The 27,562-nt window shown below is 57.8% G+C and overlaps 1 protein-coding gene and 1 long non-coding RNA gene across 21 annotated transcripts in view; one reads left to right on the plus strand and one right to left on the minus strand.

The window, feature by feature from the left end:
- LOC129017403 (uncharacterized) overlaps positions 1-4,359 on the minus strand; it is a 29,479-nt gene extending 25,120 nt beyond the window's left edge. Inside the window, exons 1-4 of one of the 2 annotated variants that reach the window (XR_008495066.2) lie at positions 4,229-4,359; positions 3,510-3,579; positions 815-3,377; positions 546-617 (exon numbers count right to left, since the gene is read on the minus strand). This is a non-coding gene — a long non-coding RNA (uncharacterized LOC129017403). The remainder of the gene's footprint in view (positions 1-545; positions 618-814; positions 3,378-3,509; positions 3,580-4,228) is intronic. The other variant, XR_010124597.1, reaches the window with a different exon arrangement.
- Positions 613-27,562, plus strand: TSPOAP1 (TSPO associated protein 1). 19 transcript variants are annotated; one of them, XM_063655897.1, is made up of 32 exons: positions 613-1,079; positions 1,876-1,983; positions 2,245-2,373; positions 3,143-3,322; positions 3,854-4,045; positions 5,306-5,383; positions 5,470-5,553; positions 5,833-5,922; positions 6,096-6,218; positions 6,460-6,564; positions 8,298-8,348; positions 8,750-8,770; positions 9,584-9,788; positions 10,318-10,598; positions 12,334-12,449; positions 12,742-12,851; positions 16,136-16,966; positions 17,136-17,287; positions 17,625-18,326; positions 18,637-18,828; positions 19,415-20,254; positions 20,854-20,953; positions 21,033-21,184; positions 21,824-21,992; positions 22,376-22,447; positions 22,916-22,993; positions 23,138-23,241; positions 23,325-23,396; positions 23,612-23,722; positions 23,923-23,991; positions 24,389-24,450; positions 26,342-26,422. In XM_063655897.1, exons 1-31 carry the CDS (start codon positions 747-749, stop codon positions 24,416-24,418), a joined length of 5,880 nt encoding a protein of 1,959 aa, XP_063511967.1. In that variant the 5' UTR covers positions 613-746; the 3' UTR covers positions 24,419-24,450; positions 26,342-26,422. The 19 variants fall into 19 exon arrangements, with proteins under 19 accessions (XP_063511967.1, XP_054313920.1, XP_054313921.1 ...); XM_054457945.2 differs by lacking the exon at positions 23,923-23,991 and having other exon boundaries at positions 10,426-10,598; positions 17,625-18,002; positions 18,087-18,326; positions 22,916-22,948; XM_054457946.2 differs by lacking the exon at positions 23,923-23,991 and having other exon boundaries at positions 10,426-10,598; positions 17,625-18,002; positions 18,087-18,326; positions 22,403-22,447; positions 22,916-22,948.

Below are 27,562 nucleotides of genomic sequence, written 5' to 3' on the forward strand. Positions count from 1 at the left end.
CCTCCTTAGGACCAGCCCAGCCACGCAGCAAGCGAGAGAGCAGCAGCAGAGAGCAGAGCCGGAGATAAAGGACCACGGCGGACCACTGGGGATCACCCCCAGCAGCTCCTGAAGCCCCTGGCTGGGCTGAGGGGTTGTGACGGACGTCCAGACCCACAGACACTGTCAGACACACAACGACACCGAAGCACACAGCTGCACGACACTGACACACTCAGATACAACCAGGGACAGCATCACATGCTGCCACAGCCCTGCAATACAGACACCCCCACACACACACAGAAACAACTGGCAACTCTGAAATGGGCAGACAGTGACACACAGCACCACCCCCCTCAACACACAGAAGTGGGGGCACCCATCTTCCCAACACACGAGACAGCATCGACCTGCACGGACAGACCTGGAGACACACACACGCACCCTCACCCAGGCGCAGCTGTCGGTGGCCTCTGCACATCCTCCCCACCCCCACGGGGACACCCTCGCTCCTCCACACACTCGCGCACACACACAGCCACCAGCAAACATAGCTCACATACCCCTGGCTCCAGCTCCAGCAGCCCTGGCGCCTTCCGCAGCCTCCTTTGTGGGTGGGGAGGAGCTCAGCCAACCTTGGATGGAGCGTCGGTGAAGCAAGAGCTCAGAGGGGAGAGGGGCTGGCCTGGCATGACCCTCGCCAGTCCCCCCACCTGGCTGGGTGATGTCCCCCGGCCCGGGTTCTGGGGCCCCTTGGCAGTACCATGGAGCAACTGACAACCCTCCCACGGCCTGGGGACCCCGGAGCCATGGAGCCATGGGCACTGCCTACCTGGCAGAGCTGGACTCCAGGTCGAGGGGGTGAACCTGGCAGTGCAGCCCCAAGCGTCGCTGATACTCCTCCGGCAGCTCTGCAGCTTCAAGAACTGAGGTCTGAGGAGAGTTCCAAGCCCAAAGGAGCCGGGAGCTCCAGGCCTGTGGGGGGAACTGACCCTGAAGGAACAGAGGCTTGTCTGCCCAGCCTGGGGCAGCAAGCATCGAGCTCTGGACCAGCTTGCCAGAGGCCAGAGGATGAGGAAGTGGAGGTTTTCCCGAAGGTAAGGGATCTGTGGAGGGCTGGGGTCTGCAAGGTGGGGGTCTCTCACCATGTCCTCCAGCCTGGCCAGGAGGTGAGGCAAAGTATGCATCCCCTACGCCCACCTCTTCTCTCTTGGCCTGTCTGTGGGTCCACCTCTGTGGCTATCTGTCCTCTCTTCATCGAGCAGAAATCTGAGGGGCTCCATTTCTTTCGTCATTTGTCTGTCCTTCTGACCCCTCTGCCTGTCTATCTAGATCTGGCCCTGCTGCTGCCCCGTCCCTCTCTGTGCCTCCCCCTGACAGTGCGTCTGTCTGTGTCTCTTCTTCCATGAGTCTGTCTGTCCTCGGGGGCTGGGGGGTACAGGGGGAGTGTGGAGGTGCACAGAGAATCAGTGCAGAGGAAGTAGATTGAGGGGAGGGGGCTTGGTGCTGGGCTGAGCCAGGGTTGGGGTGGGTGTGAGCAGGCTCCTGTAGAAGAGGGAAGGAACAGGACTTTGGGGGAGGGCAGGGGAGTCTGGAGGGATGGGAGTGGGAGCTCGAGCTGGCATGTCTCTGGAGGAGAAGATGGGTAGGAATGGGAAGGATCAGGGAGGAGCAGGAGGGTGCCAGGTTTGGGGGTGCCTATGTGGACAGGGAGGACTGGACAGTTCCTTCTCCTAGGCCTCCTCTGCTCCTCTCTGAAGGCCTGGGACGTGGGGGAAACTGTTTCATCTCCATGTCTCCTTGGACCATGGATGGGGGACGCTTCCACAGGGAAGGCTCTGGCTGGGTGACGTGGGTTTCTGAGGTGCTGTCCTCGGTCCTTTCCCATGCCAGGCCAAGCTGAATATGAGCTTTGGGGACAGGCCCAATCTGGAGCTGCTGAGGGCCCTGGGGGAGCTGCGGCAGCGCTGTGCCATCCTTAAGGAGGAAAACCAGATGCTGGTAAGGCTTGGAGACTGGGGTCCTGCGTTCTGGCTGGAGCCAGGCCCTCTGCCTCAGTGCCCTCCTCACCCCATGAACATCTCTCCAAGTGGGGGCTCCATGGAGGTGATAAAATCCTGAGACCCAGAGAGGGTGAACCCCTGCCTAGAGTTGCCAAGGACCCCACTGTGAGCCTAGGGCTCTAGCCCAAGACTTGGGCCGTTAGGACTGGGTCTGTGGGGTGCTCCCTACATGCCCCAATTCTGCCTGACCTCTTGTCAGAGGAAGAGCAGCTTCCCTGAGACGGAAGAGAAGGTGCGGAGGCTGAAGAGGAAGAACGCCGAGCTGGCGGTCATTGCCAAGCGCCTGGAGGAGAGGGCCCGAAAGCTGCAGGAAACGAACCTGAGGGTGGTGAGGAAAGGAGGCTGCTGGGCGGAGGCTGGGTGACCAGGGAAGAGGGGAGCCAGGGCTGGGCCTGAGGGCTGTCTGAAGCTTGGGAGTCACAGTCTCAGCACCTAGGAAAGCAAGAATCTAGGGCTAAGGTGCAGGAAGGGCAGAGGCTGGCCAGGCAAGGAGGCCAAAGGTTTCTCGAGCTGCAGGGAGCAGAGAAGAGCTGGATGGGGAGGTTCCTGAGCAGGCAGGGAGCAGGATTCTGGATTACCACGTGCTGTTGCTGGCGGCAGCCTCCTGCTGAGCTCATCTCAGGGTATAGAGCTGGAGTGGGGGCAGGGATGAGACCCATCACAGTGGCAGCCCCAAATTAGCAGCATCCTTTGATCCTAAACTCAGAGGTAGAGTTAATCCTTTCCAACTGCTGGGATGGGGTAGAGTGAGGCTGCTGGGATGGGGTAGAGTGAGGCTGCTGGGATGGGGTAGAGTGAGGCTGCTGGGATGGGGTAGAGAGTGAGGCTGCTGGGATGGGGTAGAGTGAGGCTGCTGGGATGGGGTAGAGTGAGGCTGCTGGGATGGGGTAGAGAGTGAGGCTGCTGGGATGGGGTAGAGTGAGGCTGCTGGGATGGGGTAGAGTGAGGCTGCTGGTTTTCTGAGACCCCAGTCAAGGTGGAAGCATGTGGCTACCCCCCTAGGTTTTCATGCTAACTCCTCCTTTGGGAGGAGATGAGGAGTGGGAGAAGTGCCCCAGCCCTCAGGTGACCATTGGCCTTACCCCTCCTCTGGCTAGGTGAGTGCCCCTTTGCCCCGGCCGGGGGCCAGCTTGGAGTTGTGTCGGAAGGCCCTAGCCCGCCAGCGAGCCCGGGACCTCAGTGAGACAGCCAGTGCACTGCTGGCCAAGGACAAGCAGATTGCTGCCTTGCAGCGGGAGTGCAGGGAGCTGCAGGCCAGGCTCACTCTGGTGGGCAAGGTGCGAGGAGGCCCTGGTTACCTCTTCCAGCTCAGCCCTGCACAGGGCCATCTGCCTGTTGTGGGATGCGGACAAGATGTTAATGAGATGCAAATGAACGGGAGGGTGGAGGTTGCTGGGAGTAGGTTCCCCTGGCAACGGCCCAGGTGGGAGAGGGGAGAAGCGGGTGGAGCCACGAGTCCCAGACCTGGGCATTTCTGTGCTCCAGGCTTGAGGCTGTTTGCCGGTGGGTCTGGCTGTATGCATCCACACATCCCCTGTGTGAAGGGATGTTCACAAGGTATTTAGCACAGTGCTGGACACATTGAGAGCACCCAAGAAATAAGTTACTGAGAATGACCGCACAGGGGCTCGCGGGAGCATGTGGCCACATAGGCATGCACATGTAACCAGGCATGTACCCATGGGAGGGTGTGCACAGTCCTGCGCATCGGAGCCCCTCCAGCAAGGCGAAGGGCTCTGCAGGGGATGGCATAGGGCGGGCAAGGGTTAGGGCTGACTCCCCTCCCTGTCCCTGTCCCCCAACCTCAGGAGGGTCCCCAGTGGCTCCACGTGCGGGACTTCGATCGGCTGCTGCGCGAGTCCCAGCGGGAGGTGCTGCGGCTGCAGAGGCAGATCGCGCTGCGCAACCAGCGGGAGACGCCCCCGCTCCCGCCGTCCCGGCCCCCGGGCCCTGCTCTCCAGGCCAGAGCAGGGGCGCCGGCTCCCGGGGCCCCGGGAGAGGTGAGCGCCGGCGCAAGGGCAGGTGTGTGGGTGCGTGCAGATGGGTGGGGGGAACGACCACCGGGATCTCCCCTCCACCGTGCTCAGAACCCCAAGGACTCAGTGGTGGTGTGCGCACTCCCAGGGGCTGGGGAGCTTTCCCGTCCTGGGCAGGGTCCACCTCCAAGCCTCCCGTGCTCGTACCTGCGCCGTGCCCTCCCCTGGGGGCTCCAGGGTTCCGCCCTCCATAGGCCTGCGCCCAGCGGGGCCTGGCCGGCCGCCCCTGCCGCGCTGCCAGTGGTACGGCCCGGCCGCAAATCCCTGGTTGCCCTGGCAGCCGCCCGGGGCCCAGCCCGCGCCGCCTCCTCCCGCCGCCGCCGTAGAGCGGGGACGCCCCCGTCAGCGCCCGCCTGGCTGGCCAGGCCTGGCCCCGGCTACCCGGGGGCGGCGGTACGTCCGCCCCGGCTCCAGGTACAGGCAGCCCTCACTGAGCGGGGGGCTTAGGCAGCCCCTGTCTCGAGGGCCAGGGACCCGCTCCGGAGCCCCAGAACTTAGGGATCTGGCTTCTCTCCATCATCCTAGGTAGGCAGCAAGTAGGTCCTCCTCCTTCTGGGAAGAGGGCTGGGAGGAGAGACCAGGTAGTAATCTGATAGTGACCAAGACCTCCGGGTGGGGGGAAGCTTCTTGCTCAGATTTTGTCTCCCTGGCTGGCCCTGGAAGGGAGATGCACCTCCCATCAAGACCTGTCCTCCCCCAAAGTTTGCACGGATAAACGGAAGGTGTGGTAGGGTGGGCTTGGGGGAAGCCAGAAGGTTCTGGCTGGACTTGCACTGCTCTAGGCCAAGCCCAGATTTCGATGATACAGAACCCCTATCTTGGGGAACACCACATCCCCGGGGGCCCAAGCAGCCTCCTAGTTCTCTGCCAGTCGCTGAAGGACACCCAGGACAGTTATTGAGTGCAGAGCAGGGCTGCTGCTGGAAGCTAAAAAGGGAAAGCTTTGGCCTGGATAAAGGACCCATCTCCCAGGGCACACGTGGGTCCCAGGATCTCAAAGCACTTATAGCTCCAGGACACAGGGGTGCAGCCTTTGTACTTGTACATCAGCTGGAGACAATGGGAGGGGGTGGGCGGACAGTACCCCTCTTTGCTCTTGCTAGGCAGGGATCTCTTGCTGGCTGAATGATGGGGTGGGAACCTGCTCTGGGCAGGCTGGGCTGGGGCAGGCTGCCCTGGGGCCCTGTTCTCAGGTGCCAGCCCCTTACCCCTGGGCTTTTCCAGGCCTCGCCCCAGGAGGATGCGGACAACCTACCCGTGATTCTAGGGGAGCCAGAGAAAGAGCAGAGGGTGCAGCAGCTGGTAAGTCCTAGGTCAAGGGCTGGAGGCAGCCTGCTGTGGGCAGATGTACCTTCCCTCATGAGGAGCCCTTGGTTCTGACCCCACAGGAATCAGAGCTCAGCAAGAAGCGGAAGAAATGCGAGAGCCTGGAGCAGGAAGCCCGGAAAAAGCAGAGGCGATGTGAGGAGCTGGTGAGCTCTTGAGGGCAATCCATAGGCCAGCTCCTCCCTTCGCCCCGGCCAGCCAGGTGGTGGGCTCCCTCTCAGCTCTGCTCCCACCTCCGCTGCCCTCAAGAACACATTTTCCCTCCTGCTCCTTTCCTTTCCAGGAAAGGTGCTTTCCTTTCCTGGCTGGTGCAAGTTCCAGCAGGGGAGGAAGGCCTTGCCTGGGAGGAGGGCAGGGTCCTCTGTGTAGGGAGAGGGGGAATGTGGGTGCTGGGCTCCCTCCTGAGAGCTCCTCTGCCCGCTCAGGAACTGCAACTGAGAGAAGCGCAGAATGAGAATGCCCGCCTGGTGGAGGAGAACTCCCGGCTCAGTGGGACAGTCACAGAGAAGGAGCAGGTACCACTTCCGCCCAGGTGCTGTGGAGACCTGTGCTCCCACCAGGGCCCCAGTCCCCAGCCAAGGGGCTTTCTCCTCCACCTCTGAGCAGGGGTAGGGGACTGTTCCCGCTGTGAGGGCACTGGTGGGTCAAGGCTCACCCACCCAACTCCCTGCCACTGCCCCCTCGCCAGGTGGAGTGGGAGAATGAGGAGCTGAGGGGCCAGCTCCTGGGGGTGACACAGGAGAGGGACTCAGCCCTTCGCAAGAGCCAGGGCCTGCAGAGCAAGCTGGAGAGCCTGGAGCAAGTGTTGAAGGTGAGGGGATGGTGCAGGTGGGAGAGGGTGCTGGGCCCTGGCATGGGGAACAAGTGGGACAGCAGAATATGCTTAGTGAGGGGCACTAGCTCTGAGGCCTGGGCCTGGAGCTGCTCCAGGCTCAGTTTCCTTTGTAATAGAGGAAACTGGAGCAAATGGTGTTTGAGGCTTCCTCATCTTAGATCTTCTCTAGGAATGGCCAAGTGGGGGCTCTGGCCTTGACTCAGATCTTGTGTTTCAGCACATGCGGGAGGTGGCCCAGCGGCGGCAGCAGCTGGAGGTGGAGCATGAACAGGCTCGGCTCAGCCTACGGGAGAAGCAGGAGGAGGTCCGGAGGCTGCAGCAGGTGGGGCGGCAGTGAGGGAAGCTGGCAGGCTGCTGGACACCAGCTTTGCCACTCACTCATTCCACAAGCATTTACTGTGTGCCCGGCACTGTGCTAGGCGTTGGGGAGACTGTGGGGAACAGAGACCAGGTCCCTGAGCAGTCAGCAAATTAGCAGATCCATGAGTGAGCTGCTTTCAGACACTGATGAGCACAGTGGTGGAGAAGAACAGGGTGATGTGACAAAGTGACTGGGATGGGTTGAGGAGCCACTTTAGAGGTCATCAGGGAAGGCCTCCCTGAGGAGATGACAATTGACCTTGCCAGCCAGGAGGTGTAGACATGCGCATGCTTTGTGGCAGGGAAGGGCTGGAGAAGCCTGAGGCCAATGTGGCTAGAATACAGCAAGGGATGGGCAGCGTGGTGGCAGTAGACAAGAACCTGATCCTGTCGGGCCTTAACGGCCATGGGAAGAGTTTGGGTATTTTGCTCTGTGAGTAGTTAGAAGCTCCTGAAAGATCCTAAGTGGGGAAGTGACATGATCTGAGTCATAATTTTACAGGATCACATGGGTGGTATTGTGGAGGGTGGACTGTGGGAGCAGGCATGGAGCAGGGCCTAGGCGGTGGCCTGGGAGGGAGATGGTGGCTGTCTGGACAGAGATGCGTGCAGTGGAAGGGGAGACAAGTGCCCGGGTTTGAGTTATGTTTTAGAGATAGAACTGACAAGGTTCTGGCTGGGCATGGTGGCCCATGCCTGTCATCCCAGCACTTTGGGAGGCCAAGGTGGGTGGATCACTTGAGGTCAGGAGTTTGAGGCCAGCCTGGCCATTATGGTGAATCCCCGTCTCTACCAAAAATACAAAAATCAAACCTGACATGGTGGCGGGCGCCTGTAGTCCCAGCTACTCAGGAGGCTGAGGCAGGAGAATCGTTTGAACCCGGGAGGCAGAGCTTGCAGTAAGCTGAGATCGTACCACTGCACTCCAGCCTGGGCAACAGAGCAAGACTCCACCTCAAAAAAAAAAAAAAAAAAAAGAATTGACAAGGATCCCCGTGGGATTCCAGTTGAATCCCTTCTCTGACAGCCATTTGCTGTATAAACCTTGGTGGAGGGTGGGGCTCTTCACACTCCGTGAGGTGAAGGATGAAAGGGCAGCAGATCTGAGAGGTAGGGCATCCCGAGTGCTGAGTTCCATTTGGGCCATGTCTGAGCTGTGTGTTAAACATTCAAGGGGAGCTGTCCACAGGCACTTGGATACACGAGCCTGGGGTTATGGGTAAGTTGGTCTTGGAGATATTTGGAGCCACCAGTGTGTTTAGTTGTATGAGTAGATGGGAGCCCTGGGAAGAGAGTAGACAATATAAACTGGGCCCAGCACTGGGTCCAGGGGAACCCTAACATTCAAAATAGGGGCAGGGAGCAGGCAAAAGAGGCTGAGAAGGAGCATCCAGAGAGGTAGGGGGGAAACCGGGAGGATGGTTGCTCAGGAAAGAGGGGAGCTGACTCAGCCACGCCTCTCCTGGACCCCTTTGCCTTCTGGTCTAAGGTATGGTTCAGGGTGGGTGTTCAAGAGGGAGAAACCCTTCAGCCTCCCCCTTCCCTCTCCCTCTTCCCTCTCTCCCTACCATTTTCTTTCTCCCGGCTTCTTCCTCCCCTGCCTCTGTCCTTTCTACCCTTTCTCCCTCGTACCCCTCTCTACTCCACCCCATTCCTTCTCCTTTCCTCCAGTACTTTGGTTCCTCCCACCTGTAGGCCCAGGCGGAAGCCCAGAGGGAACATGAAGGAGCCGTGCAGCTGCTGGAGGTAGGGCGCCTGGAAGTGGCCCCCACTTCCACCATCTTGGGAAGAAGGCAGAGGACCTCCAGATAGAGCTGAAATGGACTATGGCGGTGGGGAGAGGGGTTGCAGGAGGGGCCCTTAAATGCTCCAGGACCTGGGGGAGTCCCCTCCACCACTGGCCTATTTCTCAGGGTGGGCACGGCTGGGCAGGGGGCTCCTAAGTCTGGTGGCAGCAGTCTCCCATTGCTGCCACCCCCAGAGGCTGCCTTCACCCTGAGATATCCTTCCGTTTAGGAACTGCTAGTCAGTCCAGGGAGCTGACTGGATAATATCCACTTAGGCCCCCTTCTCCGCCTCCCTCTCTGGGTTAGCAACTCACAGCGCTCAGGGTTCTAACCTGTTCTCTGCTTCCTTTCCTGCAACAGTCTACCTTGGATTCCATGCAGGTAGCGCCTCGTTCTCCACTTCCCCACACCTCTCTAGGCTGGCTGAGTTGCATCTCCTCCCTCAGGGCCCAGGCAGTCCCACTCTCTCATCCAGCAGAGGGGGTGTCACTGGGAGCAGGCATGAGAATCCATAGCGGGTGGGGTTCCCACAGGACATGTGCAGCTGTCCCCTTGTCCCGGGCCTGCCGCTGTGTCTGTCAGACACTGGGCCTCCCCTCTCTAGCCACCCTGATCATGAGGAAGTTCATCACCAGTCTAACTTAGGAGCCTCACCATAGTGGCCGGAGAGAGCCCCTGCTATTGGGACTCTCCTCAGACCTGAGAAAACTTCCCGGGCATTGGCCCATTCCCATCACGAAGACATCCCTGGCTCCCCTGTGGAACTTCCTGCCCACCTCTCTCAGGGAAGGGGTTTGAGTTGCTGATTGTGGGAGGGTGATGAGCAGTGGAGCTGAGAAAACTCCCACGGTGATGGTGGTGATGATGGGGTGGGAATGATCCCTGTTGGCCTAGAAAGCAACCAGAGGCAGAAGGGCCATCGCCTAGGGCCTGAGGGTTGGTGAGCGTGTGGCAGGCCCCGGCCTTGGCTCTGGAGGGGGCTGGGGTGAAGATGTCTCAGGACACAGCCCAGGACTTCACCCTCAGCTCTGATGCATTAAGGACAGTGGGGTGGCCAAGGCAAGGCTGGTGCCTAGGCCTGGGGCTGGGTGGATGGATGTGACCTGAAACCCAGTGTAGGGCTGTGTAGAGATGCATGGGCTGGCACTGGGTAGCTTTGAGGGGCCTGGTGGCTCATGGTGGGTCTTGGCCCAGGCCCGGGTTCGAGAGCTCGAGGAACAGTGCCGCAGCCAAACCGAGCAGTTCAGCCTCCTGGCACAGGAACTCCAGGCTTTCCGCCTGCACCCGGGCCCCTTGGATCTGCTCACATCTGCCCTGGACTGCGGGAGCCTTGGAGACTGCCCACCACCCCCCTGCTGCTGCTCCACTCCCCAGCCTTGCCGGGGGTCTGGCCCCAAAGGTAAGGTGGACCCCAGTGGCATTGGCTTGGAATCCCCAGGCCTGGGCTTTTGTATAGAGCAGGGAGTTCAGGATCAGAGAAGGCCAGCAACTCATCCAAAGTCACACAGCAGGTTAGAGCTGTGCCTGGCTAGAACCAGGTTCTGTTGGGGAAAAATAAAGCCCAGGGGAGTGACTGTCCCAGAGTCTGGCCCAGGCATCCTGGGCCACTGCTCCTTTCCTTCCAAAAGGACCTGAATGGTCAGAGCTAGGGCTTGGGCACTAGGAGTCAGTAGCAGGCAGTGTGGCCTTGTGCAGAGTGGGGGCTTGGGGGTCAGTCGGATCTGGTGGTCCCAGCTCCACTCACTTGACAGTCACTGTGATTTGAGAATGCTGCTTAACCTCTCTGGGCCATAGTTTCATAGGCTGTAAGACAGAAATAATTAAATGCATCTTATCCAGCTGTTTTGACGATCATGTGAAATAGTATTTGTAAATCAGCTATACGTCTATTTAGTAAGTTTCTCTCTAAATATTTCCCTTTTTGTAAGGAAGCCCGGCTATGGAGGGCCTGGTCCCCATATCCAAGAAGCACCACCCTATCTCCTGGTCCCTCCTCAGGCCACAGACCCCAAGCCCACGTGCCATCTTCTCTTTAGACCTTGACCTCCCGCCGGGCTCCCCTGGGCGCTGCACCCCAAAGTCTTCCGAGCCTGCCCCTGCCACCCTCACTGGGGTCCCTCGAAGGACAGCCAAGAAGGCAGAGTCTCTCTCCAACTCCTCCCACTCTGAGTCCATCCACAACAGCCCCAAGTCATGCCCTACACCTGAGGTAAGTGCTGGGGTGGGGCCTGAAGTTCTGGCTTTGGCTTGGGGAAGGGTTCAGGGCAGGTGGCCCAGACCTCTTCTGGGGTCCCCAGGAGTTGGGTGGCAACTTCTGGGGTCCCAAGTTGGGAGATGGGAGGCCTGTGGATTCCTTCTGTGGGCAAGGGGCTCAGGTGGAGCCGTTCCTGCCCTCCACTGCCTGCCTGCAAGCCCCACCTGGGGCCACCCCAGCCCACCCCTGGGAGGCCCAGGGAGGCTCTGGAGTGCTGGGCTGGATGGAGGAGACACTTGGGCACCAGGATCTGCATAATGAGACTGTTCCTAAGAGCGTCTGTAGTGAAAGCAGGTGGTTGTATGAGAAAGCACATGTTCCAGGATTCAAATCCCAGCTTTGCCTTAGGCAAGTCACTGAGCCTTTCTGGGCTTCTGTTTCCTTATCTGAATCTTGGAGCTAATAAAACCTGCCTCTAAGGTTGTCTTGAGAGTTAAATGAATAAGGAACATGCCTGTCTCAGTGTGGGGCACACAGGATGTGTGCTCAACAGGGGGCAGCTGTTATTATTACCAAGTTCTTGGGCATCACTCATAGCTCTGGTCGTCAACTCATCCTTCTTTCTACCCACAAACCCCAGAAGGTGGAGGGGGCAGGTCAGGGGCAGCTCTGAGAGCCAGATGTTCAGAAAGTGGTACAATGAAGCCCTGGGCCTCTATTGCCCCCTCGTGGGATAGAAGGGTGGTGCCAGCTTTGGATGTGGTTGTGGAGAGGTTGCCCACTTGGTCCCCTTCTCCCAGGCACTGGCAGAGAAGAGAAGACAGCCTGTTCCCCAGGCTACCCCAGCAACCTCAACAAGGGTCAGAGAATCAGGGTGCCCCGAGGTTGCAGTGCTCTGGGCTGTGGGCCGGGCAAGTAGACAGGAAGTTCTGAGTTCCAGAGCTGAACAGCAGACACACTGTCACTCGGCTAGAAGCAGGGACCTCTCAAGCTCCTTCTGCCTCCTTTCTGTTTCCTTGCTTCCAGCAATTTACAGTTGGGGTGCTTTGCTGAGGTGTTTCTTTTTTCTTTTTTTTTTCTTTCTTTTTTTTTTTTTAGACAGGGTCTTGCTCTATCCCCCAGGCTGCAGTGCAGTGGCGCAATCTTGGCTCACTGCAACCTCCGCCTCCTGGGCTCAAGCGATCCTCCCACCTCTGCCTCCCAAGTAGCTGGGACCACAGGCGTGCACCACCACACCCAGATAATTTTTGTATTTTTAGTAGAGGTGGGGTTTTGTTATGCTTCTCAGGCTGGTCTCAAACTCCTGGCTCAAGCAATCTGCCCTCCTCAGCCTCTCAAAGTGCTGGAATTATAGGCGCGAGCCACTGCACCTGGCAACTTTGCTGAGTTTTTACCTTAAGGAACCAAACCAAACTTCTGTTGACACACACTCCCCACACCAGCATGGCCTGTGCCCCTCTGAGATGAGGGAAGTGGCTTTATTTCCTGGCGGGTGCAGTAGAGGCTCAGGGAGGGGTCTGGGTTATCCCCACTGCCCCTGCCCAGGGAAGCTGGGCTCTGCCAGGACCTGCTGTCTCAGGTACTGATTTAGAAAGCATCAGGGGGTCCTTGCCACTGGACCTGTGCAGCATGTATGTGCTCATTTTCCCTCTTCAAAGCAATAGGTCCTCTGGCTCAGCCTGGAAACCTGCCTGCTTGGCGTTTGGCCCCAGGCCCTGAAGAGAAACCAGCCCTTTCTGTTTGCCCCCAGGTGGACACAGCCAGTGAGGTAGAGGAGCTGGAGGCAGACAGTGTCTCCCTGCTCCCAGCCGTGCCAGAGGGCAGCCGGGGAGGAGCCAGGATCCAGGTCTTCCTAGCACGTTATAGGTGGGTCCCTCACCCTCACTGCCCCCGAGCCCAGCCCCAGCATTTGGGGTGTAGGAGGGGGCCGGGTGGAGCTAGAGACCTCTGGAAGTGGTGGGGGCAGTACAGGACGCAATGGACCTATTCTAATAACCTAGTTGGGCCAAGGTGGGTGCAGTGAGGGCTCGGCTGTGCTGGTGGTGGACAACCACAACCAAGGCTCCGTAAAGGCTCAGTGCAGTGGGAGGGAGAAGACAGGACATGGAAGTGGAGTGTGGGTCACTCTCCTCCTCCTCCTCTGTGCCTCCCCTAACAGCTACAACCCCTTTGAGGGTCCCAATGAGAATCCAGAAGCAGAGCTTCCGCTGACAGCTGGCGAGTACATCTATGTCTATGGCAACATGGATGAGGATGGCTTTTTTGAAGGTAGGAAGGTAGTTGGGGGTCATTCTGTCCATTCCCCTGCCTTTGAGCCCATGTTCGCGAAGATGGATATCCATCCATCCATCCATTCATCCATCCCCTCTGCCCAGCGTGCTCAGCCCACCTTAACTTTTTGGTCTCAGCTAAAAGGCATACAGAGACCTAGTGGCAACTGGGGAAAGAGAAAGAAGGGAGTCTGGCTCCAAGCAGGACAGGAGAGCATAGTCCAGATGGTGGAGAGAGTGTCACAGGAGATTTTGGCTAGATTCATTTTTGGGTGGTTAGTCAGGGCATGTCAGTGTTTCACACTAGTGACACCTGAGATCAGGTATGCAACACAGATTTGATGCTGGACTCCAGTTAGGTATGCGAAGGAGGAATCAGGGTAAATATCCCAGGGGAAGGTGTTCGCAAGCAGTTAGCAGCTGTCAGGGCCCAGGCAGGGTGTCTGCTTCAGGGAGGTTCTGCAGCTCCTGTGGGGAGTCAGAGGGCTGATCAGGCAACTAAAGGCAGATGCTTCATTGAGACTGGGCACCATGGGCCTGCAGAAGACGTGGCCTTGGGAGACTCTCTCAGGGTGGCTGTGGCCTGGGTACCACCAGGCTGAGTCCATCAGCAGCAGAGAGGATGGCACTGTGTAGAGTATTGGATGTGGCATGGACAGGGCAGGGCGAGAGCCGCAACTGTGTGTAGAGATTTAGGAACGGGCTTAGCTCTGAATCTGTAACCCTGGAAGCTTGGGAGCCTGCTCAGCTGCTTTTCCCTGGGTCCTCTGCCTGTTACTTGAGGAGCTGCTGGGACCCATGGTACCTGGCTTTGTGGCCTAAACAGTTAAACTCCCTACAGGGGTAGATTACGAAGATCAGAGTTAATAAAAAGTTTTCAGGAAAATAATACTTTATAAATGAAGAAAAAAAAACACCCAAATCAAAAACCAAAACCCAAACGCTTTTTTTTTGGAGGGGGGCAGCAAAGGCGTAAGTATTAACTAACCACAAATGACTAGAATTTGAACTCTGTGATCTGGGATAAACTGGGATAGATGTAAAGGCACATAGACCACCGGGGGTGAGATGCCATATTCCCAGTCCAACCTTAGCTAAAGGACTGCTTCCTCTATGTCTGGGCCACCTAGGCTGTTCTCAGCTGCGTGGGCTTCTGGAGCATGTGCCTGACTCCGGCCCAGGCTCCAGCTTCAGCCCTGCAGGCTGGAGATCCTCTTAGTGTGAAGACTCCTGCCTTTGTCTCCCACTCCACAGTGCTGGTGCTTATGATCGTTTCCTAGGGCTGCAGAAACAATTACTATGGAGTAGCTTGAAGCAATAGACATTTATTCTCTCACTGGCCTCTACTGGAGGCCAGAAGTCTGAAATCAAGGTATTGGCAGAACTGCATCCCCTTGGGGGCTCTAGGGGAAGTTCCGTTCCTTGTCTCTTTCAGCTTGCGGTGGCTCCAGTTGTTCCTTGGCTTATGGCCACCTCACTCCAGTCTCTGTCTGTGGTCACCATCGCCTCCTCCTCTTAGTGTTTCTCCTCTGCATGTCTCTTATAAAAACACTTGTCATTAGATTTAGGACCTACCCGGATAATCTAGGATGATCTCATCTCAAGATCCTTAACTTAATTACATCTGCAAAGATGCTTTTTCCAAATAAGGTCATGTTCACAAGTTCCGGGGATTAGAACATGGACATGTTTTTGGGCGGCCACCATTCAACCCTCTACAGTGCTTATTATATCAGCGAATTTATTGACAGTCCCTCTTGTTTCTTCAAGTTCCTTACTTTTTTTTTTTTCCTAGCACAGGCAGAGAGAGAGAGGGTGGAGGTGAGGGGCACAGACGACTGTTGGGGGAAACTCCAGGCCCCCCTGCAGCTCAGACCTGCCTACACTCACCCCTCTCCCCTAAGCCCTGGCTCGTGCTCCCCCTTCCTCTCAATAAAGCGCACCAGCTACCAGCTGTCTGTTTCCTGAGAACTTTTTTTCTTCTTTAAATTGACCGTGACATTACATGCTGGTGCCCAGCTTCCTTGACATCCCTCAATCAAACAACAGCAAATGTTTTAAAATACTCTCTTGTCAAGTCTTCAGGAGAACTGACGCAGGTAACAAAACATAACCATTGGTGGCTGCCTGGATTGACTGCTGTCAGTCATGCTCCTAGACACAGGCCTGCTGGGGCTCCTGATCCTTCTAGAACTTACAAGTGACTATTTCGCTAGCACTTACTTCATTTGTCTCTAAAGATTCCTCCTTTACCCTGCTGAGTTGGTTGTCTCTCTCTCCCTCTGTGGATGTCTGCTGTTCACAAAGGGAAGTTGAGGGGCACCCCGGCCCCTATTCCTCAGGCCCAGGTAAAACCCAATCAACAGATTTTTTTTTTTTTTTTTTTTTTTTTAATACAGCATCTTGCTCTGTCGCCCAGGCTGGAGTGCAGTGGTGCGATTACGGCTTGTAGCTTCTGCCTCCCGGGCTCAAGCAATCCTTCCACCTCAGGCTCCTGAGTAGCTGCAACTACAGGCGCACCACCACTCCCAGCTAATTTTTTGCATTTTTTGTAGAGATGGGGTTTTGCCATGTTGCCCAGATTGGTCACAAACTCCTGGGCTCAAGCGATCTGCCTGCCTCATCCTCCTGAAGTGCTGGGATTACAGGCATAAGCCACCATGCCTGGCCAGTTTTCTCATCCTGACCTGCTTATTTTTTAAAACTTTAATATGAAATTATGAAATTATTATTGCAATTTTTAACACGAAAATTTTCAAATGTACAGAATACATTTGAATACTTACATACCCAGTACCTAGATTCAACAATTGTTAAAACTTTGGCATATTAGCTTTATCTATATGTAGGTTAAACATGATTTTAAAAGCATTATGATATTTTACCTTGAAATACTCAACATGCTTACTTAGAACATGATATTCTCCTCCATCTTCGCAGCCCGAGTGTCACCTGGTGGCTTATTAGAATCACAGAATCTCAGCCCCATCCAGACCCAACAGAGTTAGAATCTGCATTTTAACAAATCTCTAGGTGATTCATATGCAAGTTAAAATTGAAGAAGCACTGTCCTATAGAACCAAAATACTATTATCAGGCCTATCTCTAATCCAGATCTTTACTGCTCTTGTCTTTTAAAAGAATTGACAGTTAAATGTTGATTTGAATCAAATGCTGAAGATCACCCACTAGCAGTTGCTAAAATGCATTTATTATACCGTTTTTTCTTTATCTCCTCTCTGTTTTCCCCTGCCCTGCCCTTTCCTATCCTCCTTCTGCCAGGAGAGCTCATGGATGGCCGAAGGGGCCTGGTCCCTTCCAATTTTGTAGAGCGTGTGTCGGATGATGACCTCCTGACCTCCCTCCCTCCAGAGCTGGCCGATTTGTCCCACAGCTCAGGCCCTGAACTCAGTTTCCTGAGTGTAGGTGGGGGTGGCAGCAGTAGCGGGGGCCAAAGCAGCGGGGGACGGAGCCAGCCCAGACCTGAGGAGGAGGATGCAGTGGATGAGCTCAGTCTGAGCCCATCACCGGAGGGCCTGGGCGAGCCTCCTGCTGTGCCTTACCCCCGCCGTCTGGTGGTCCTCAAGCAGCTGGCCCACAGTGTGGTGCTGGCCTGGGAGCCGCCTCTTGAGCGAGTGGAGCTACACGGCTTCCATATCTGTGTGAATGGGGAGCTGCGACAGGCCCTGGGGCCTGGGGCACCACCCAAGGCTGTGCTGGAGAACCTGGACCTGCGGGCCGGGCCCCTTCACATTTCTGTCCAGGCCCTGACCAGCCGGGGCAGCTCTGACCCACTGCGCTGTTGCTTGGCGGTGGGTGCCCGGGCCGGAGTGGTGCCCAGCCAGCTGCGGGTCCATCGGTTGACAGCCACATCTGCTGAGATCACCTGGGTGCCCGGCAATAGCAACTTGGCCCATGCCATCTACCTCAATGGGGAAGAGTGCCCACCTGCCAGCCCCAGTACCTACTGGGCCACCTTCTGCCACTTACGGCCTGGCACACCCTATCAGGCCCAAGTGGAGGCTCAGCTCCCACCCCAAGGGCCTTGGGAACCAGGCTGGGAGAGGCTGGAGCAGCGGGCTGCCACCCTGCAGTTCACCACACTCCCAGCAGGTACGTGGGCTTGGGCCCTGTTGTCCAGAACACCCAGGAGGCCAGGCCATGGGTGACGGAAGAAGGGGACCCTGATCTTATTTGCGTTATCAGGGAAATAGCAAATTGGGCAGGTATCTCTGATGGGGAGCATCCTGCATCACTGGGTCTTGTGCCTCCCTGCCCCCAGGCCCGCCTGATGCCCCTCTGGATGTGCAGATCGAGCCTGGGCCCTCCCCTGGGATCCTGATCATCAGTTGGCTCCCAGTCACCATCGATGCTGCTGGCACATCCAACGGTGTCCGGGTCACAGGCTATGCCATCTACGCTGATGGGCAGAAGGTATGGCCCTGCCCACTGTACCCTGGGAGTGGGGGTGGGTCCCTTCTTGCTATGCTCAGAGGCCTAGGCTCTCTGGCCTGGCACAGAGATGCCCAGCCCCTGGCATTTAGGCACCATGAGGCAGATGGGTTAAGAGCACGGGCTTTGGCAGCACATGACGGATTTTAGAACTGTTCCATCACTGAAGCCATATGGCCAGGAGGATGAAATGAGATAGGCCACGCAGAGGGCTTAGCACAGCACCTGGCATAATGCTAGCTGCCACTGCTGTCACGGCATCCTCACGCTTGGCTGTCTCAGCCTCTGCTTCCCATCCTGTACCCCCTCCACCCCGCAGATCATGGAAGTGGCCTCGCCCACAGCAGGCAGTGTACTGGTGGAGTTGTGCCAGCTGCAGCTGCTGCAGGTGTGTCGTGAGGTGGTCGTGCGCACCATGTCGCCCCATGGGGAGTCGGCGGACTCCATCCCAGCTCCTATCACTCCCGCCCTGGCTCCGGCCAGCCTGCCAGCCCGAGTCTCCTGCCCCTCACCGCAACCAAGCCCAGAGGCCAGAGCGCCCCTTGCTTCAGCCTCCCCAGGGCCTGGAGACCCCAGCTCTCCTCTCCAGCACCCTGCTCCCCTTGGAACTCAAGAGCCTCCAGGAGCACCCCCTGCAAGCCCTTCCAGAGAGATGCCAAAAGGGTCCCACGAGAACCCTCCAGCACCTTGCCCCCAGGTACCCTGTCTGGGGAGAGGGGAGCAGGTGCAGGCTGGCAGAGGGACCTGGGCTTGGGTCCTTCCTCAGTGCTCTCTGTTCCAGGAGGAGGCTGGGGCAGCAGTGCTGGGCACCTCAGAGGAGAGGACAGCCAGCACATCCACCCTGGGTGAGAAGGACCCTGGCCCCGCAGCTCCCTCACTGGCCAAGCAGGAGGCCGAGTGGACTGCAGGAGAGGCCTGCCCGGCCTCCAGCTCCACCCAGGGAGCACTGGCCCAGCAGGCGCTGAATACCGAGACGTGCCAAGGAGGAGACCCAGGGTCTGGGCTGAGGCCCAGGGCTGAGGTAGGGGTTTGGGGACATACTGTGTCACTTCAGAGAATTGGGGCCTGTCTCCCTACGTTCTGCCAGCCCAAATCCAGTTGCCCTCTCTGCCTGTCCTCTGTTTTTCTTCTAGGATTTCTCTGTCCCATGTGGCTCCCATCTCCCTTCTCGCACCCTGCCCCGACCCATGGTGTACCTCCCCCATTTAGGACATGGCTCTTTCTCCCTCTGCCAAAGGACCCTTGTTACAGTGGCTGGGGCTGACCCTGCCTGGAACCCCCTGTGCCCCCTCACTGTCCTTATCTCTCCTGCCTTGCCTCACTTCTTGCAGAAGGAGGACACAGCAGAGCTCGGGGTTCATCTGGTGAACTCCCTCGTGGACCACGGCCGCAACTCAGACCTGTCAGACATCCAGGAGGAAGAGGAGGAGGAGGAGGAGGAGGAGAAAGAGGAACTGGGTTCCAGGACTTGCTCCTTCCAGAAGCAGGTTGCTGGCAACAGCATCAGGGAGAATGGGGCCAAGGTAATGGGGTAGGGACGGGCTGTTGGGCCCCAGGCCTCAAACTCCGGGGCCTCCCCACCGTGTGTCAGCAGCTGCTCTGACTGCCACTGAGTGCCAGCAATATTCTAGGTCTGTGGCCTGGGCCCTGTCCTAAGCAGAAGATAGGAAGTGGCCCAGGATTGGCCTCTGCCCGCCTGGAAAGAAAGGGGAAGAGGAGGAGTTCATTTCTGTATCTTCTCTCCCTCCAGCCCACCAGATACAGTGCCCTGGCCAGGGGAGGCTGGTGCCACCTAAGATCCTTGTGCTGGTAGCTTCTGGGGAGGGGATGGGGAGGCCTGCTCCTCAATGCTCCTGTCCCACAGGGGCTGGTGACAGTTCCTAGAGTGTGTTCCCTAATTCTTCCTTTGGCTTTCACTGGATATGTGTGCGACTTTGGGCCAGCCACTGTCCCTCTGGTTCTCTCCTCTCGGAGGAAGCCGTGGGAGGGCTGTGGGGTTGTCCGTAACCCCTGCCTTCATTTGAGGGCAAAGATCACAGCTCTCTCTCCTCTTCCCCGCGCATCTCTCTTCCCTGCTGTGTTCTACTCCCACCTCCCCACCTCCACCAGTCCCAGCCCGACCCCTTTTGTGAGACTGACAGCGATGAGGAGATCTTGGAGCAGATCCTGGAGCTGCCCCTCCAGCAGTTCTGCAGCAAGAAGCTCTTTAGCATCCCGGAGGAGGAGGAGGAGGAAGAGGAGGATGAGGAAGAGGAGAAGCCAGGGGCAGGCTGTTCTTCCCCAGACCCTGGCCCGCCTGAACCTGCATTGCTGGGACTGGGCTGTGACAGTGGTCAGCCCCGAAGACCTGGCCAGTGTCCCTTGTCTCCTGAGTCCTCCAGGGCTGGAGATTGCCTGGAAGACATGCCTGGATTAGTTGGTGGAAGCAGCCGGAGGAGAGGAGGGGGCTCCCCTGAGAAGCCCCCAAGCCGCAGGCGGCCTCCAGATCCCCGTGAACACTGCAGCCGACTTCTCAGCAACAATGGGCCCCAGGCCTCTGGACGACCGGGCCCCACGCGGGAGAGGGGTGGCCTCCCCATAATTGAGGGCCCCAGGACTGGACTAGAGGCTAGCGGGAGAGGGCGGCTGGGCCCCTCCCGGAGGTGCTCCCGTGGCCGGGCACTGGAGCCTGGCCTGGCCAGCTGCCTTTCCCCCAAGTGCTTGGAAATCAGCATTGAATATGATTCGGAGGACGAGCAGGAGGCGGGCAGCGGGGGCATCAGCATCACCAGCTCCTGCTACCCTGGAGATGGGGAGGCCTGGGGCACAGCAACTGTAGGAAGGCCCAGGGGGCCTCCGAAGGCCAATTCAGGCCCCAAACCCTACCCACGCCTCCCAGCCTGGGAGAAAGGGGAGCCAGAGCGGAGAGGCCGCAGTGCGACCGGCAGAGCCAAGGAGCCACTCTCCCGGGTCCGTGCTCACTCCCCGCCCTGGGCAGCCCCTGCCTGCTGCCACCCGGTGGCCCTGCTTGCTGCCCACCAGCAGCTCCCATTCCACGCTGCCCGCCTCCATCAGCAGAGGTGGGGCCGGGCCTCCGGGCTCCCTCACCTGCCTCCTCCCACCCACATTCCACTGCTTTGCTGCTTCTGCTGATCAGAACTGGGATGCACAATATTCTATCACTAGTCGCCTGTTGTGGCCTTTGGGCAGGGTCGCCCTTTCCTCTGCATAGCTAGTAATGGCTTCAGGACGCTGACTGTGATGCCATGTCCAGGGTTACCTGCCCTGATGCTGACGGGAGGCCCTCCTCTCACAGGCTCCTCAGCCAACTCCAGTCCCCTCTACTCCACTCATCTACTCGGGGGCTGGGGCTGGGGCCTCCCCTCCTGCCCTCCCTCCCACTGTGGGGGTGTCTGAGGTCTCCAGCAGGCTGGGCCGAGGCTCCAGGACAGGAATGCTGTGCTCCTGAGCTGCTGTGCTGCTTACGCTGATGGGGCAGAGCTGGGGGAGCAGGAGCCCACCAGAGGGATGGTGTGTTACTTTTGCCATCTGTTGCCCTCTTTTTGCAGGCAACAGAGACCGGAGAGGCCAGAGGGCAGGACAGCTCTGGGCGGAGAGGCCTCCAGAAGAGAGGTGTCCGAGTCCTCAGGCCAAGCACTGCAGAGCTAGGTCAGCACCTGATGGGGCTTGAGCTAGAGCCACTCGGCCAGAGCTCGCTGCGTCACCGCCCTCTCCACTGTCTCCACAGTCCCTGCAAGGAGCCCCTCAGAAACACTGGCTTACCAGCACCTACCCGTCAGGATCTTTGTGGCTCTGTTTGACTATGACCCCGTGTCAATGTCGCCCAATCCTGATGCTGGAGAAGAAGAGCTTCCCTTCCGAGAGGGTCAGATCCTGAAGGTGACTGATTCGCCATCAGGGTTCAGAACTCCAAACACCAGCTAGGTCTTCCCTCCTCCCTCCTTTCCTCCACTGGAGGTAGCACAGAATCATCGTGGAGAACATGGCTTCTAGAGCAGATGACGTGGGTTTGGACCTGACTCTGCTGCTTCTAGCTGTGTAACCTTAAGTAGATTACCTAGGCCCCCTGGGCCTCAGTTTTATTGGTAAAATGGGGATAATATCAGTGTCTACCTCACAGGGTGGTTTGTGGATTAAATGATCCAGTGTACATAAAGTGCTTAAACTACCTGACACATAGGCAGCACGATCTAACTATCTGCTGCTGACATTACTATTTTTATTACTCCTCCAAGTATTGATGAAAGGCATTTTGCTATTGCTCTGAGATTAAGGAGATCCAGTCTGGGGTGGGCGAAGGGCACGGCCATATAGACAGTGAATGGGGATAATACAGAAAGGGCCGTCTTCTCCCGTCCCTCTCATCCTGTTCTTTGCTGTTTTCCCCCTTTTCCCATTTCACAGCGTACGAAAGGGGGAACATTCTTCTGCGTTTCCAAGTGGGGCGTTGCTGGGGTTCGGGGCCTGGGGGCACAGGGAGCGAGCAGAACTGGCTGACACCACTGGTTTTGCCTCCAGGTGTTTGGGGACAAGGATGCCGACGGCTTCTACCAGGGTGAAGGTGGGGGCCGGACAGGCTACGTTCCCTGCAACATGGTGGCTGAGGTGGCTGTGGACAGCCCTGCTGGGAGACAGCAACTGCTCCAGCGGGGTTATTTGTCCCCAGATATTCTCCTTGAGGGCTCAGGTATGACCTGCTGCTGTCCCTCACCCACCTCCCACCAGCCCCCTTCCAACTCCACCTGACCCTGAGCAATTGTGTCTGGGGTGCTCCCACTTACCCAGACTCTAGCAGAGCCTTGGAGCCTGCCTTGAACCCTGCGGCGTAGTGGTCAGACTGTACGTGGGCCGGCCGCGTGGAGTGGGCGTCTGTTGCAGAGGGGAATACGGCCATGCAGCCAGGAATTTTGGGTCCTGGAGGTTGGGTGGGGCTCTTGTCAGGGATGGGAGATGAATGCCCTTACGAAACAAGCTCAGTAACCCAGCACGGCCCTGAGAGGAAACTCCAGAGTCCCAATCCTGTCTCGCCCACCTCCCCTGCCTCGCTTTCTCTCTGCTTTCCTGGATCAGGGAATGGTCCCTTTGTGTACTCCACAGCCCGCACAACTGGGCCTCCTCCCAAGCCCCGCCGCTCCAAGAAAGGTGGGTAAGACCCCATTCTCTCTCAGGTGCTGGGAGGATGCGTGTGCAGGTGGGGTGGCGCTGCTTGGCTGTCTGTTTTCTCTCGGGTGCTGGGAGGATGTGTGTGCTGGTGGGTGGCGCTGCTTGGCTGTCTGGGGAGGCACCTCTGGGGTTTTGAGCAGGTAAAGGGAATCGGCAGACCACCCACATCCCCTGCCTCCCCCCATGGGGGGCTTTGTTCCGGTGGGGATGAGGGATGGTTTGTGGAGCTCTCTGTTCCCACAGGCACCTGACTATAAAATCCGTGAATCCCAGAGCATGCCATTTACCCTTTCTGGGTGTTAGTTCACTGCCACACAAAAGGGTTGGGGAGATGCACCCTCAGCAGCCTTCCTTGCCTGCCTCCTTGTGTGTGGGCGAGTGTCTGGCCTGCGCTGCAGCACCTGCAGCCTGGGTGGGCAGGGGCTCACAGGCACATTCTTTCCACAGCTGAGTCGGAAGGCCCTGCCCAGCCCTGTCCAGGTGAAGGAACATCCCTGGGCCCGGGAGGCTGGGGAAGGAGACAGGGTGGGTGGCCCCTCTGGCCTCGCCCCATTGGCTACAGCTAGTGGGGAGGTGGTGACAGGGGGTCGGCAGGGGTCCGGGGCAGAAGACAGGATGGGGTGTAGGGCTCTCCAGAGAGTCCAGAGTCTTCTCCTCCTCCCCCTGCAGGCCCCCCTAAGCTGGTCCCCTCTGCTGACCTGAAAGCTCCCCGCTCCATGGTGGCTGCATTTGATTACAACCCCCAGGAGAGTTCCCCCAATATGGACGTGGAGGTGAGGACCCTCAGATAGAGCCCAGCAAAGGGGGCGGTGGCAGAGCCTTCCTGGGCCTGATGCCCTCCTCTTGTTTTCCACAGGCAGAGCTGCCCTTCCGGGCAGGGGACATCATTACTGTGTTTGGGGGCATGGACGATGACGGTTTCTACTATGTGAGAACATTGTTGGGGAGGGTGTACCATATCCCAGCCCCCCAGACTTTGGGCAGGGGGATAGGCAAGGAACCCTCAGGAAGTCTGGAGGAATGGAACAGGTCACCTCCCTGGACAGTGGTTTTGGCCCCAGCTGTTCCCCAGGGGCATCAGAGTCGAGGGGCAGGGCTAGAGCCTCTTTCCTGATCTCAGTCTCACCGGCCTCTTCTCTCCAGGGGGAATTAAATGGACAAAGGGGCCTGGTTCCATCCAACTTCCTGGAGGGCCCTGGGCCTGAGTCAGGCGGCCTGGACAGGGAACCCAGGACATCCCAGGCTGAGAGTCAGGTCAGTGAGGAGCTGGGCTCCCAGCTTGGCAGGGCGGTCTACCCTACTGGTGGGGTGGTAGGGCCAGGGCAGTGTTGCGGCAGGGGTGCAGCTGGGGTGGTCATGCAGGTAAGCGTTGTGTCCAGCGTGGAGCTGCTAAGTGACCACCAGAGGGGAGCCCCACCAGGCAGCTGCCCCCCAGTATATGCCCCTCTCTGCAGAGGGATGATAGCTGTGACCCTGACCCTCAGGCCATCTCACCAGCTGCCAACACCTGGGGGCTGATGCAGGTGAGGGGGCCCTGTGGAAAAGGACTCTTCTGCCTCACACCTGTAGCCAATCAAAGTCCCTGTTTTAGGACACTCCCACCCTGGGAGCGGGGGGTCTCCCTACCTCCCAGGTGCCTTTGGAAGCCAGTTGCCCAGCCAGGCCCAGCTTCCTGGGTTCTCATTCCTAGAGCTTGCCTCTCCTTGGGGTGAGTGGAATACAACTAAGCCTCCACCCTCAGAGGGCAGGGAGAGAGGGTGAAGAGGCCAAGCCCCAGCCAGAAAACTCAGCGCTTCCATGTGTGAACGCAAAGGCCTTGCAGAGTAGGGCCCACCCCCTGTGCAGGGCCACCTGGCGGCCGGGCGGAGAAGGTGCAGGTCTGTCGGTAACCCATCTCCTCTCTTTGTTCCCTGTCCTCAGAGAACGAGGAGGAGAAGAGTCCAGTGCTAGATGGAGATAGATATATGTAGAGAGAGCAACATGTAAGTGGGGGACTGCCCTCCTGTGTGACCATCCACCCCCACTTGACCATAATTAGACAGTGCTCCTTTGTCTCAAATACTGGAGGTGACCCAGCTTTCCCACTGTAGTCCAGGGAATGGCGAAAGAGAGCTTGCCATGAGCCAGATTTGCATAAAGAGTCATCCCTCCCCCTCCCTGCTCCCCTTGCCTTGCCTTTACCCAGGGCAGTGCCAGCTGTCATAGGATTACATGTCATCTTAGTGTGTGATGTCCCATATTAGCTGATGCCTCCTATTCTATAACACATGTGGTTTATAGAACATGACGTGGCATCCATATTAGGACTCATCAGTGGTATTATGATACGGTGTGGCTATGGTATTATAATATCATAATTATTACTGGTGCCAGGGTGACACTGTAATGCCACCAGTAATAATAGGCTTCCCACCCTTGTCCTCTGCATTGTGACCTGTTAGGGTGATCAGATGCATGATTTACCTCCAACTCTCAGTTTTCTCTACTTGGAGGCTAAAAGGGGAGGTTTGGCCAGGTGTGGTGGCTCATGCCTTTAATACTAGCTACTTGGGAGGCTGAGGTGGGAGTCACTTGAGCCCAGGAGGTCGAGGCTGCAGTGAGCGGTGATCACGCCACTGCACTCCAGCCTGGGTGACAGAGCAAGACTCTGTCTCAAAAATAAAAAAATAAAAGGGAAGTTTGAGTAGTTCAAATCCATAAATAACCCCAAACCATTATTCTCTGGGGCTCAGAAACACCCTCCTTTTGTTTCCCTAACAACCTCTCCCTCCTGGATGTTGTGGAAGGAGCCCTAAGAGGGAGTGGGAAGGGCCTGGGGCTCGCCAGCCGGCTATTGGCTTTGGCTGGTTGGGGGTAGATGCTTTGGCCTCTGTGGGCAGCCCTGCCACATCACTGCAGGCCTGGGGCGGGGGTGGGGCCTCGGTTGTGCACCCACTTTCCTTGCCTCTGGCCTGGGCTCTATAGTTGGTTCTGGCTGGGAGCCTGCCAGGCTCTGGGCAGCAAGTGGGAGTTTGAGGAAGGGAAGACATGCAGGCTGGCAAGAGCTGACAGAGCTGTGCCAGGTACCAGAGGTGAAGGTGGGAACATAGGTGTGGGGGGCTTTCTGGTGGCTTCTCTGTTCTCCCAGCTCCCTGGCCTTAGATCACTAAGGAGCGTCGTCTGGGTGGGCTTGAGGCAAAGGGAGTGGAGTCAGGAGGAGATCCAGTAAGGGAAAAGATGCTAGATCCTCCAGAGCCTGTGGTGGGGGCTGAGTGATGCCCCCAGCTGTGAGTCCCTCTGGGTCCTTGGCCTCCCCGCAGTCCTCTTAAGGGCCCTTAAGGGAGAGTCCCAATCTTCCTCCCCATGGAGTGGGTACTGGCTCCACACCCTGAAGGCCTGGGGGGGCCACATCTGCTGGGTTTGGGGAGACACTCTTTCTGTCTATGAGGGGCTGTAGAAGCTACCTTCCTTGGCAGTGACAGCTGCTTCTAAGCAGTCCTTGTCCTTGTGCTCCATGTTTTTGGAGGGAGGTGACATGTGAGAAGTTGGGGGCAGTCATCCTGAGGGGTGGGTTCCAAGAACTCTTGGGCCCTGTCAGCCCTGCACCCTGGAGGGAGAAGGGAAGGGGCCTGCCCAGGGTCACAGGTGAGCAATCCAGAACCGAGACCGCATCCCCTGGGACTCCCAGCTCAGTGGTCCCTCGGCATCACCCTCCCCATTCACCGCCTGTGCTGTGTGTTTCTGACAGTGGTGGGAGGTGAGGCCCTGGTTGTCAGCGTCAGCCATGGTTCTGTGACATGGGAGGCTGCAGGCCCCTTAGGCTGTGGAAAAAAGGGGTCAGGGGGTCGGGAGGGAATCAGGCCCTGACCTTGTTCCTTCTGTCTCACATTTCAGAACTGGGGCTGCACCACACAAGGGCCCCTGGGGCCCCCAGGTGGGCCTTGTATCCCCAGCCCTGGCAGCGCCCCCAGGATTGAACGTGGGGAGCCCCAGGGCAGAAGCGAGAAGGTGTGGGGTTTCTTCTCCAAGGGGAAGCAGCTCCTCAGGAGGCTGGGCTCTGGGAAGAAGGAGTGAAGCTGTGGCCCATCCTGCAGGCAGAAGAGGCCCTGAGAGGCCCCCAGATCACTGTCTCTGCCGAGCAGGGAAGGCTCAGACTGGGCCCAGAGCCCCCGTTCTTCTGCGTTAACACTGTGGCATTCAGAGGGAATCAAAGAGCCTTGGTGAAGGTCAGAGCTAAATGGCTCCTTAAGGATGAACTCTCTAGAGAAGCACCTTCCTCCTACAGGAGGGGAAACTGAGCCCACAGTGAGTATGTAACTTGACCAAGGTCACTGAGCCAGGGCTGGACCCAGAACCCTCGCGTCCTGGTCCACCCACCTCGTCTACTAGTGTCCCACAGTGCTGCGCTAGTCCCTTCTGCCACCCTTCCCAGTCCCAGGACGGGCCCTGGCGGGAGAAAGGAGCCTGTGCCCCCTGATGGCTCTGGCTGTCCTGATCCTGTCTTCCCTCCCCTGAAGGAAAGTTTGCACTGGATTTTCTTGGAGCCCCATCTCCCCAGCGGGCAGGCGGGCGGAGCCTGTATATATGTATATACTCAGTGCCTCAGTTCAACTTCCTCCACCTCGCTTCCACTGCACAGGCCCGGGAAGGAGAAAGGCCAAGCCAAAGTGGGCCCCACCCTGCCCCCGTCGTGCTCCATCCTTCCCTGCCAGGGCCTGCTGGCCCTTGTAAGGTCCCGCCCCCAAAGACCCTGGGGCCAGCGGGGCCGAAAGCGGAGTTGGGTTTGCCTTATTTTGCTCATTGGATTCAAGTTCTTTTGCATAGTTTTCTTCTAACCCCTGTTGGAGTCCAGGGGCTGGAGAAAAGGACAGATTTATGCAGCTATTTTCATACATTCCCCGTTCAGAGTGGGGTAGGGGTTCTCCACCGTTACCCGATCCACTCCATCCCCCACCCTCTGAGGGGTGAGTGTCTCTTTGCATGTTTCTTTTGCTGTGGTGGGAGATAGTTTGACTGAACCCCCACCCCGACCTTGGTCTCCAGGGGTGTGAAATGGTGGGGGAATTTGTTTAAAAAGACATTTTATTATAATAAAGTCTATTTTCACAAAATCTA

This window comes from Pongo pygmaeus, chromosome 19, assembly GCF_028885625.2.
Source record: "Pongo pygmaeus isolate AG05252 chromosome 19, NHGRI_mPonPyg2-v2.0_pri, whole genome shotgun sequence".
Lineage (NCBI taxonomy): Eukaryota > Metazoa > Chordata > Mammalia > Primates > Hominidae > Pongo > Pongo pygmaeus.

Bases quoted from the DNA above. Each gene is read 5' to 3' on its own strand.
- TSPOAP1 (XM_063655892.1), top strand. From the start codon at position 747: ATGGAGCAACTGACAACCCTCCCACGGCCTGGGGACCCCGGAGCCATG. The intron at 5,384-5,469 runs GTAAGTCCTAGG...CTGACCCCACAG, and splicing joins AGCAGAGGGTGCAGCAGCTG to GAATCAGAGCTCAGCAAGAA. The intron at 12,450-12,741 runs GTGGGTCCCTCA...CTCCCCTAACAG, and splicing joins GTCTTCCTAGCACGTTATAG to CTACAACCCCTTTGAGGGTC.